The 12724-nt window shown below is 32.7% G+C and overlaps 1 protein-coding gene across 1 annotated transcript; it reads left to right on the top strand.

Annotated features, from left to right (window-relative positions):
- Positions 1 to 785: 785 nt before the first annotated feature.
- LOC113505777 (glucose dehydrogenase [FAD, quinone]-like) lies at positions 786 to 8072 on the top strand. Its single transcript, XM_026888590.1, has 4 exons — positions 786 to 1024; positions 5817 to 5934; positions 6113 to 6246; positions 6361 to 8072. The coding sequence occupies exons 2-4, from the start codon at positions 5823 to 5825 to the stop codon at positions 7855 to 7857; spliced, it is 1743 nt and encodes a 580-aa protein (XP_026744391.1). The 5' UTR covers positions 786 to 1024; positions 5817 to 5822; the 3' UTR covers positions 7858 to 8072.
- Positions 8073 to 12724: the final 4652 nt, after the last annotated feature.

Consider the following 12724-nt stretch of genomic DNA (forward strand, 5'->3'; position numbering starts at 1 on the left):
ATGCTGTACCAATAAAAAAACTTTTAATAAAATAACTCCCGAAAATTAAGAAATCGTGTATCACAGAACCTGAGCCGTATATCAGATTGTGTTTGGTGGTCATGATGGGCTTATTATGCTTGTCATTCAGACTACAAGACCAGCATTTTTTGTAGTAGTCTTTAGGTTTGTTGAAGTGAGTAAACTTAAGTTATTTAAAATAAGACGAAACTCACTCAGACGAAAACTGAGTTCTTGAACTGACGAAAATAGACGTAAAATTAAATATGCTTTCGGATTTGCTTTGTAAAATTACTTCAACCGATTTTGCAGATAGAAGCTTAAGAGAAAAATAGAACATATTGTAAGAAAAAAATAAAGGAAGCTTAGGTTTATTGAAACATTGAACAAAATATGATTGTATAATTACTAAGATTTAGACTTTTATAAGTCAAGAAAAGAAGGCTATTTTTAAATGAAATGGATTGATTTGACAAGATAAATTTTATTGATATGGTAAATATCATGTGTTTAACTTTTACTGACTATTACGGTCCATTTGATGTATTTATATTATTTATTATTTATAAATAGAATATTAAATAAAAAGTTATGAAGCCTCTTCACAAAAGTATTTTTATACTTGATCTATTATGATTCAGGGATATTTTTATAAAGAAAATATTTTTTATAGATGTCAATATATTGAGGCAATTAAAATTGAAACTAGAATATCTGTAATACTCGTTTCAATTTTAATTGCCATATAAAATTATCTGTTATATTATTTCAATTTTTTTCGAAAAATGTATTGCCATTGTTGCATTTAAAATTAAAAACGACAAATGCAACTTCCAAATTTTACCCCCGTCTCCTCAAAAGTAATCAGATAAAAATATCTCCTTGTACAGACAAAATTTACAATTATGTTTACCGTTTTTATATACCTACTCACTCAAGTATATAAGTGTTGAGCATGTTCAGTTGTTATTATTCGAGGCAGTGGTCCTCTGGTGTTCAGTGATATTCGTGGCGATAATACAATGTAAGTATGCGTAATAATTATTTAATTAATAAAATTATTTTAAACTAGCTGTTGCCCGCGACTTCGTCTGCGTGATTTTCAAGATGTGAAAAACTATGAAGTTTAATAATAATGATCATCGCAAAAATGTAATGCAATATTGAAAATGAAACACTTTTTTTTACATTTTAAGCTTGCTTTTTTTTCTAAATTATAATGAATCTTGAGCGGCCCCAAGACTATCAAATGTTTGAATCAAACACATTTCATCGTTTACGATACTATCCTGGTGTCAAATATTTCACAGCTGTTTTAATGACTTTTTCTTATTTAATCCCAAAAAGAGGGGCTTATAACTTTGACATATCTGCCTGCCTGCCCGTCTGTCTGTGACATCATAGCTTCCGAACGAATTGTACAATTTTAATTTAAACGTGAATTATGTGCGAGTGTTCGTTAAGACATGTTTGACAAATCGAGCCGTTTAAAAATGGGGGGGGGGGGATGCAAGTATGGTAAGGTATAACTCAGTCTTAGCACTTCTGCTAAAAATGTTTTACCTTCGAAATTTTCCATTTTCCAATTGGGTGGGTTATGATTTTCGAGCACGTCTGTTCTCTGGCCGGCCTACACCTGAAATTGTTAGACGGATTATGATAGTGATTATGAGGTATCATAAAATTATTATTGTACTGTAACCAAAGAGGTAAACCAGAACCATATTACTGAGGCCCCGGTGTCCGTTCGTCTGTCTGTCACCTGGCTGTTTCTCAGGAACAGTGATAGCCAGACAGAACAGTTGTTATTTTCACACACGATGTTTTCTGACGATATAAATAAGATGTCAAATTATTTTTGTGGACGGAGCTGGTGAAGTGAGAGTTGGGCTCGGTAACTGTGGATGTTACATAGTGTCATAAGATATAAGATTTTGCAAAATTGCGCCCAGATAAACGGTTTCCTGAAACACGTTATGTTTGATTGTCCTCTTAATATTAAAACTGATCTTCCTCACAAACATTTGGAATATTTCCAAAATAAAAAAGTTGTTAAACGTGTTATCTTGGCCCCCTGGTGTTTTGATCATGATTTGCCTTTAAATTGCTGATAAATAAATAGCGTGAAAAAAAATATCAGACACCCCTTTTTTTTAAATTGACAATGACAAAAATCTAAAGTATAGGATATGTCTAATTTGTGATGTTACGACAAAGCAAAATATAAACATAAAAGTGACTTCATGCGCATGAGTTCTATTTACTGTACCAATTTACAAAGAAAAAATACGTATTTTATTCGTTAACCTACCTGAAGATCATTGAAGTAAAATATCGTCTTGACTACTGCATAAATGGAACTTAAATAAAGACTACATGAGGTTGGTTATGAGGTTACGCTGTCGATACTGACCACCAAAATGAATCTTCCAGACATTGTATAACGGATGTAAGTGCTGATAGCTACACGCTATTATCAGCCTTATTGGGGAAATTTCCAAAAATATGTTTCTAATCCTCGTCGGCTTAGCTTTGAGATCTCAAAAACTCATTCAGTCTCGTTCCTTCCCCTGTGTTTACCAGGCTACGATAGAAGAAAATTTTAAATAAGTAGAGATTACAATAAATTGTTAAAGGAATCTTTGGAAAGGCCACGTGTGCGTTCTCTGTAATGGCGGATGTAGACCAATCAAATCGTTAAAATATTGAAAAATCCCAGGTATCAGTAGACATTGTTTTATCAATAGATACGTAATGTCAAAAACCTTCTAGCGTACGCTCTTATTCATTGATAGCTTTGGTCTTATAGATCTTTCACATTGCATACCTATTATGAAGTTTTTATGCAAGTCTGGGCTTTTCTATCCGAAATACTTTTGGCTTATGTAATGTTGCAAATTTAAGAAAACATTATTTCATTGTTTGAAAGGCTTTTTTTTGTTTGAAAGTTTATATTTTTGTTGCTAGTTGTTACAGATGAACCAAGGTAATATAATTTACTGTGTCGTTCAGTAATTTATTGTTATGCATAATTATAGATGAGATCAATGTGAACTACATGCAACTTTGGGTTGAGTGTCACTACGAATTCTTTTATCTTGAAGTAGCATCGAGATAAATCGATCGATCGAGAATAAAATGACTGATTTTGTGAAAAAGATTTACTTTCGAAAAAATATATTATTGCTCTGCCAAAAGTCTTAAGATAAATAGCGTGATGTTTTTTGAGTAAATTGATGACCGTGCTGAATACTACTCAATGGGGTGAAAATACACTTCATAATTGTATTACACGATGTTACGGGTGAGTCCAAAAATTTAAAACTTTACTGCTCATGCCCCCTGCATAGTAGCGTTATGGTTTTTGTATATTTGTTGTATCATGTGTACGATAAGGTTCATGCAAAATTTGAACGAAATATATTCAGTAGTTTATGAGATAATTTGATATTTGTGTATAGATATAAAAGGCTTCTGCTCACCCCCTGTAACGAAAAGCGAGATAATAAGTAAAAAGTATGTTGACCGGACCTCTTGTTGATATTTTCTGAAAATATGAATCAAATCTATCCAGTACTTTCCGAGATCTTTCCGGACATACATACAGACAAACAGACAAACAGACAAACAGACAAAAATTCTAAAAATCATATTTTCGGCATCGGAATCGTTCGTAGACCACCCTCCAATTATTCTTTTTAAAAAATATTCAATGTACAGTTTTCACTCTTCTACTATTTTATTATATGTATAGATAAAATATAAGTGATGTGAGTGATTTTGTTTTGTGATGTGCTTAAACGTGTCAAAAAATTATATTGATGTCAAGTTTTATTGGCTAATTTGATTAAGTTTGGTGTTAAAAAAGAACAGTTGATTTCACTCTATTGGTGGCCGTTTAACCGTGGTTAAGTCTATAAGCAATTAAAGGCAAATAATTAATAGTCATTCGTTTGTGTAACATTAAGTGATACTTATAGAACTAATTACATTAATTAAAACAATATAGTATATTATGTTACGGCTTTTCCACTTCCGTTTGATTTTGACATAATTAATTATATTATCTAAATGTTTTCATCATTATAATAATCAAATAGATAATAATAATAATTAGGCACTTTAAATTAAACTTAGGTATGTCTATTTAACATACTTAAATATAGTTATACTTAAATATGCAAATTTTATTCGCTTCTTCTTATTTTTGTGTGAAAAATTTACACTTAAATTATTTATAATTGTTCTTTTATGATAAAATCAAGACAAATGGGTATAATGTGATAAAAAACAGAGTACCAGAATGCTTTTATAAGTAAACAATTAGGCTATAATTTAACAAATATTATACTTATTAAAACACAATGGAAGGATAAACTCACACTTATTTTGATATATTGAACGTTAATAAACAACACAATACACACAAAAAATATTTTGTAAAATATAATTTGAAATTCGATTTGTTGGTTTATTTTTTATTTTTTAATAATAAAGAAACTACCTTTTTCATATTTATTTACATTGCTCATAAACAGTAAGCATTGCAAGAAGTTTCTAATGTTATTTTCTAGTCAATCAGAGTGAATGAATCTACATACTAATATAATTAAGTATCTGATATAATTTTTGTTGTGTTTTAGATAGTAGAAATCCTATTATACGATAATAATAACATTAAACTCTGACTTTAAATGATTACTCAGTCAGGGTCAATAACATCGGGTCATGATTAATTTTGTCTAATCATCTAAATAAAAATGGTAGAGTCGATAAATAAATATAAATATTAAATAAAAAATCCGGTTATAGTGAATGGTAATTCCGGGGATTCCGTATATAAAAAGTTCCGTTTAGGGGAAACATAATTACAACAAAAACTGGTCACCCATCAAATTGATGACCGTAAACGCTAGTACCTAATATGGCTCGTTTTAGACTTTGGGCAGCAAATTTCTTGAAATATATCCAGCCAAATTCGCCCAACATTCTATCAGGGACTCTATTTCTTGTTTATCTAAACATACAAGTATATATTGGCCTGTTGGTCTAGTGGTTAGTGACCCTGACTGCTATACCGGAGGTCGTGGGTTCGATTCCCGCCCAGGACAAATGTTGTGTGATGAGCAGGATCATTTGTTCTGGTGTTTGGGTTTAATTTATCTATAATATCATACATATTATAGATAAATTACACCCAGACACCAGAATATATTTAAAAATATCTAAGTAAGTTTATCAGTTGTCTGGTTACCATAACACAAGCTCTGCTTAGCTTGGGATCAGATAACCGTGTGTGAGTTGTCCCAGGATTTATTATATTATATTGCTACAACAATTCCATGTTCAATCCGAGGCATTTCCACATCTCCCAAAACATGTGTAATTTAATGTAACAGTCTAAAAGGCAAAACTACTTCCGCATTTAAATATTTGTATTAATTAAAACGCTTATTCAACATGTCGTTTTAGACGTGATGTTACAATACGTACATTGTTGACCAAGCTATTGATAATGCTGACCTTCCGCTAATACTAAGTACACTTGGACTTTACACGAATCAGCAAAGTAAATTAATTGTTTCCTTAGTAATGTAATTAGCTACAGTGAATAATTTGTTTAGTGTATCTGTTTTCTAAAAGACTAAGTTATTTATACGATCGTTGTTGTCGAATTTAGGTTTTCATTTCCATGGTACGAGAATAGGTAGTTTGATGTTTTGAATTTCAGCGTAATATAAGATTGAGGTATAAATGTTTAGTAAGGCCACCGCAAAAGTTAAATAAATAATTTATTTTTTAATAAATGTTTACAGAGCGCCATGAATGCGGCTGCAACTTTTAAGTCTGTGGAGGTGATGCAGAACGCCCTGAGGGTGTTGGCTACATTACAACTAACGCACTACCTCTGGCCTCATCAAGCCACTGTTCATGGTAAGTAACGACCAAAACTTTTTTTTTTACTCATTTAACTGATGACAAGAAACTTTAAAATAATATTTATAAAATATAAAAAGCTCTCGCTCTCATCTTAATTTTCTCATTTTGTATTTATTTTAAGATGTCAATAATGATAAAAAAGTCATATGTCCTATTTTGTTTTATTTCACAGATGGTGCTAGCTATGATTTTATCGTGGTTGGTGCAGGCAGTGCCGGGAGTGTCATAGCTAACAGACTCACTGAAGTTGACTACGTCAATGTTTTGCTCATTGAGGCTGGTGGCAATCCACCTTTTGAATCTGACGTAAGTTTTCGTTCTATAAAAAACACTTCTTACAAATTGAAGTGTTTGATTCAACAATAAATATAAAAACATTTTAAAAAGAAACTTTAAAATAATAAAGTACTTGAATTTCAGTTACCTGGCTTACCTTTGATGATGAAGAGATCTGCCTACGACTGGAATTACACCGCAGAGTACGACGGATACAAAGATGAGTGCCACTTGACACCCTATTACGAATTCACTTTAGGCAAAATGCTTGGAGGTACAAGTTCACTCAACTACATGATTTACCACAAAGGACAGCCCAAAGATTTCGATTCATGGGCTGAAATAACTAAAGATGATTCTTGGAAATGGGAAAATGTTTTACCATACTTCCTCAAGAGTGGTAGACTTGAAGATGAACAGTTACTTCACACGAATGACAAGAAATATTACGGATCTGATGGTTATTTAGGAATAACAAGGGATCATCGCCCAGAAATTGAGAAGTTTTTGGATGCCTACCGAGAACTAGGAAACGATATTGTCTTAGACTTTAACGAACATCATCCTCTAGGTTATTCTGCACAAGCTGTTACCATTTCTGGGCGGTCTCGCCAGAGCAGTGCTTACGCTTTCATATCTTCTGTCAAAGACCGTCACAACCTTCACGTCTTGAAGAACACAATGGCTACTAAGATCTTATTTGATGAAAGCAAAAGAGCTGTAGGAGTAGAAGTTGTAACTGAGGATGGTAAAACTTTGAGTTTGAAAGCAAAGAAAGAAGTAATTATATCTGCTGGAACATTTAATACTCCTAAACTGCTTATGTTGTCAGGCGTTGGTCCAGAAGAACACTTAAAGAGCAAAAATATTGATGTCGTATCTAACCTACCTGTAGGAGAAAATCTGCAAGAGCATATTTGCGTTGTTTTAATACACAATTTGGATGAATTATCTGAACCTTTCCCTCAACCTAGTCCATACGAACTGCCCGGATCCTCATTCACTGGATTCGTTGCTCTAGACAAGAAATCAGACTATCCAGATTATCAAGTAATTACTTACTTGGGTTCTGCAGAAATTATGTTGTTTTACTGCACATTCGCTTTCAGATTTAGAGATGACATTTGCGACGCCATGTATGCGCAAGGAGTAAACAGACTTCAGGCATTTAATGAAATTCTAAACATTGCCCCGAAATCACGAGGCAAAGTTTTGTTGAGGAGTAACAATCCTGCTGATGATCCTCTTGTTTACAATGGATTCTTCTCAGACAAGCAGGATGTAGAAGATCTAGTTGACTACATACTTGATTATGTTCCCATCATGAATACTACTTATTACACTAGCGTTAAGGCTGTAATGTCTGACGCTGACCCGAAATGTAATGAGTTTCCTCAAGGAAGTCGAGATTACTGGCGTTGCTATGTAATGTGTGTGTCGTCTGGGCTCAGTCACATGACCAGCACATGTCCAATGGGGACTGTGGTTGATGGACGTCTGCGAGTGAATGGTGTAACAGGGTTACGTATAGCTGATGCTAGTGTGATGCCCACGATTACTAGAGGAAATCCTATGGGCTCAGTTTTTATGATTGGAGAGAAAGCAGCTGATATGATCAAGGAAGATCATGATTTACTTTAAATCAATATTGAATCATTCCCTTCTTGTGGTCTGAAAAGATAATTATTATTTTCTCTTTCTTTTGCCTAGCCTATTCCGGAAATGTATTGGGTCTGGGTTTGCAATGCTACGTTTTGTTTTTATTTCGACTAATATTACGGGAAGCCTAGATTGGCGTGTCCTTACTAATTTATAGGTTATTTATGTTTTTGTTGAATAAAAGGTTTTGTAAATAATGTAGTTGTTTTCTTTACGGCATAGGATAACAGAAATATTTTTATGACCATTATATTTTTATTTGTATATCTCTCTTCATACATCGATCTTTTATCTCATGTGGAACTGATTTCCTAGTTTTTTTTTGTTTCCATCAAAGTTTTTGTGTATCAGATACGGAAGGATCGACGTAACATTTCCTATTAAAGTCTGGCTTCCGAATTGATGGCCAATTACGATAGACCAAATGAGATTTTTATCTGTGATTAATAACTATCCTCTTCTTTCCTGAAATTGGATTTATACTAGAAATTCTAATTCATTTTCGGATTCATTCGAAATGAATAACGAGATAGATAAAAAACACGAAACGAAATAAAACAAATTTGAAGTTAAAAAAAAAACTGCTTAATTTTATTACTTGAAAACCTTCACACGATAGTGTCTCTTAAATAATTATGATGGTTGGTTCATTTTTAGACAAAATCCATTTTCTTTAAATTTGCAAATATACTTAACAAACATATTTTGATTCTAAGCGCAGGTGCGCTAAACTGAAAATTCAGCAAATGGGACCCAACAAAATCCTCCAAACAAATTGTTAAACCTACAAATTATTTAACTCCTTGTTGAATGTTACAAAAGAATTATAACAAGACCAAGGGGAATAAAGATAAACTTTGCTTTCATCCAACTTAGAGCCGCGAGCGCGCTGCGTTTTCCTCAAACAGTTTATGCAATGGTTTCTTTTCTTTCTACTTTTTTATCTCCACAGCCGACACCCTTATTGATGCCAGCCGTTTCACCATTACCGCTGTCGAGGTTTTGTGTTTCGAAACTTTATAGGATTTGTCCCTCATACTTTGTTCGTGATTCAACTATTTACTGCGTGCTGTTTACGTGTTTTTACGATGTTATTTTGAGTAAAGAATTGAGATAGCGGATTTGAATGGGTTGTAATGTCTGTGATGGAGTGAGGGGGCTTTTGTGAGGGATGTAGATTTGGCTGCGGTAAGCGGTTGGAGGAATACAAGTGAATATGATTACCTTGTTATTGTTAAACAAATGCTTTGTTTATGCCTATAAAGTATATTTGGCGGATGTCAACACTCTTAGTAAGAAATAATTAACTGTTGACTTTTTATCAAGATTTCATATTGGACAACCGTTAAGGTTATCTTAGGTATCGCTGTAATAATCTAAAATTCACACTGTTATAAAACATGAGATTGTTTGTCATTTTTTTTATTGGTGTCTATGTAATAGACATCAAGTTATGGTATAACATATAACAGTGTCTATAACATAGACGAGAAGTTTTAACTAACCAGTTGCAAGATACAGCTATAGAAAACAATTTCCTTTATGTTTAAAAACTACTAGAGCTAGAACTTAAAACTATGGAAGATACGGGTACAGTTTTCATGCATAGAGAATGAAGATTGCAACTATATTGCAACATCCTCACCATAAAACCAACACGTAATGACGTCATGAGCTTCTAAGAGCGCATGGTAACTATACTGTAGGGATCAAAATAGCAAGAACTTCTGTACGGAAGTATGTACTGACAAAACATTGTCAGTATCTTATTCTGATTCTGATATTAGTTTTTATCATGTGTCCCAAGCGCGGTGTAAGGCAATTTTTGAAGCAATGAAATGCTGTTCTGATTTTCGAGGTTCAATCTACTTTTGACCAAATTCCTGAGATCGTCTACAAGACACTGCACCCATTAATCTGATATTCATGCCAAAACACAATATTACACAGAACTTCCCCATGGAGTATAGTCACTATTCATTACAATAAAAAAAATGTTGTCACGTGACTTGTCAAGTGACAAGTAGCCTTGACCGCGAGTGTCATTTGTTTGTTTCATATAGCAACAATGTTGCAGCGACGGTAGAACAGTCAATAACAAAACAAAAGACATACGATACTTTGTTATTACATTAAGTAGTAAGGGACCACCTGAGTAACATTACATAACATTGTTTGAACCGAACAAATAATGTTGTAGATAATGTATTGATGACCTGTAGGTAGAGCCATAGCAACAGGATTCTATACAGAGGTAGCCCGATTAAGAAAACTGTTAAATGGTTTTAGTTTATGTTTATCTCACATTAGTAGCAGACGTAAGGTAATAATTAAAACGAAATAAACATTTCTAATCCTAGTTTCATAGACTTTTAAGACCTATCTGAGAACTAAAGAAAAATCAATCTTTTTCGAAGCTACACCTGAATGTTGGGGCAACTTATGGGCAATTTTGGAGCAATAGAGAACTTAGATTTGACAGATCATTAACAGAGTTGATCTGTTTTTTGAGAAGCAGTAATCGAGCCACTCAATTACCTATATTTTTAGTTTGATTTTTATATATAAGTAAAGTTATACTTTGCACTTTTTACATACGTATATAGTAGAAAAAACAAGCACTTTATTTGTAACCTAATTTGCAAAGTTTGCAAAAAACTACACTTCCAAAAAAAAATTACAAAATGCATTTCAAAAACTAGTACGTACAATTTAAAAAATGTTGAAACTGGCCATTGACATCTCCACCCACATATTCCAGTTTTTTATAGTCGGATTTCAACCACGGCCAATTAAACCCTTTTGTGATCATATAACCAATTTAAAACTCTTTGTATAGCACTGTTACTTTTCATTGATTTTTTTCTATATACACGGATAGTGTAGTGATAGGTCACCACTGTACGCGGACATGTTTGTGTGATCTACGAATGCTTGTTTTGATTCTGAATGTGACTTAAATGTTTGTGGAATCCCCGCGCCACGAAGATTAAATTTAAGTGCGGAAGTCGTAAAAAAATGATTTGTTTGAAATACCTACATGGTTCCATTGTAAGACATACACGGTGATTTTTTAGTCGTCTTACAAAAGCAGCCCAGTTCGTGTATCCGACGTAAAATACCCCTACGCGCGATTATTATTTTTTATTTATTTAAGGAATAAAAAATCACCGTGTATGCAGCGTATGTCGAGTACGTCGATTCTTTACGGTTGTTATTTTCTGTATATTTCTGTCAACTACAAAATAAAACTTATCATGAACTTGTGTCAAATCATGAAAACACGTTGATACGTACTGAAAGGGTCAAAAGACCCTTAAACTATTACCGAGGTCCCGCTGTCTATCCTTTTGCCCGCCACATCTATCTGTCGAATGTCTCTAGTTTGTATCTCTTGAATGGTGATAGTTGTTTTTTTTACAAATGATGTATTTTATTGTTATTGTAATGAAAAATATCGGGGTTTAGCATGAGCCTCCATTATTTTTGTGGTTGACAAATTTTTGTTATAAAATTATTTTTCTTTTGCCTTCGTATAACTTGTACGTACCAGTTTGTATTAATTCTGTTTCTCTTCCGCTTCAGGGCAAAAACCTTTCTCTTCCTCTTTCTAGGACAATATAATTTATATGAATTATTTTAATAGGCTGTATTAGAGCGGCACATGCTGCTTAAATGTTGTACCCATTCGTAAACATTAAACTTAATTGCGTATGTTTTTATTTACAATTGTTAACCCTTTGATAAACGGTAGTCATTTGAGTGCTTATAGGATAAACTGTTTTGTTGAATTCATACATTTTACACATGTTTTGGAGAATCGTACTTGTTTGTTTTTGTTTATTCGGTGTGGTTGTGCTTGTGATGAATGAACAGTAAAGTTTTATGTTATGACACCGTGCCAACATTTTGACTAGACATTCATAGTATGCAAAATATGTACTTTATTTTTATTTGTTACTATATCAATGCTCTTTTTTTGGAAACCTGTAGACAGATTTTCTTTCAATCAATAAAAAATTTAGTATCTCGAAATACTCAGTTGATTTCTGCCATTATCAATAAGGTAAAAAAATCTAGGTAGTTCTTTAGATGGGCTTAAAAAAAAAAATATCATATCATAAATAAGTTACTATCATTAGGAAGATTTTTGATTTTTCATCATCATCATTCATTCATTTCATTTTCATCATCTGAAAAACATTTCAGATGATGAAACGAATGGTAGTGCGGCTAGTAACATCACATGCTATTAAAAAGCGTGCTGGTAAGTAACACTAGATTTTACTTCACTGATATTTTGTTACTTATCCAATTTTTTTTCTTCTTGTCAAATAACCTATTGATTTGATAAATTACTATATTTTTTGTATTTTTTCACTATTGAACATTTTAATTATGTTTGATACATGTATCACAACTTGAAAATGTTGCAAACTGTTGCAGGTTTAAACTTATTCAAGGAAACTAATTACAGTCGGCTTATTACCAAGCTTATGCCTGATTCTAGAAGCTATTAATATGCGGCCTTAATCTGGTTATAGTCTTTTATCCTCTGCGATGTAATATTGTATAGAAACAAATGATATTAAACTTATTTCCTTTAAGCCAGTTATTTATGGACACTGCAATATGTAACTGCAAGCCACGCAATTAATGAATCGTGATTTTATTTGTATAGTTTTTTTGTGAATAGTGGACTAGACTTGATTAATATTTGCCTATATATCTCTTTTTTATTGGGAATGTAGTTGTTTGTTCTCTACTTATTGGTAGGAAATAAATGATGCAAGTATTTTTTAAAGGCATACGTTGTTTCTAATTCTTAGTGCGATTTTCAGCTTCTGGT

Source organism: Trichoplusia ni, chromosome 27 (genome assembly GCF_003590095.1).
Source record: "Trichoplusia ni isolate ovarian cell line Hi5 chromosome 27, tn1, whole genome shotgun sequence".
Classification (NCBI taxonomy): domain Eukaryota; kingdom Metazoa; phylum Arthropoda; class Insecta; order Lepidoptera; family Noctuidae; genus Trichoplusia; species Trichoplusia ni.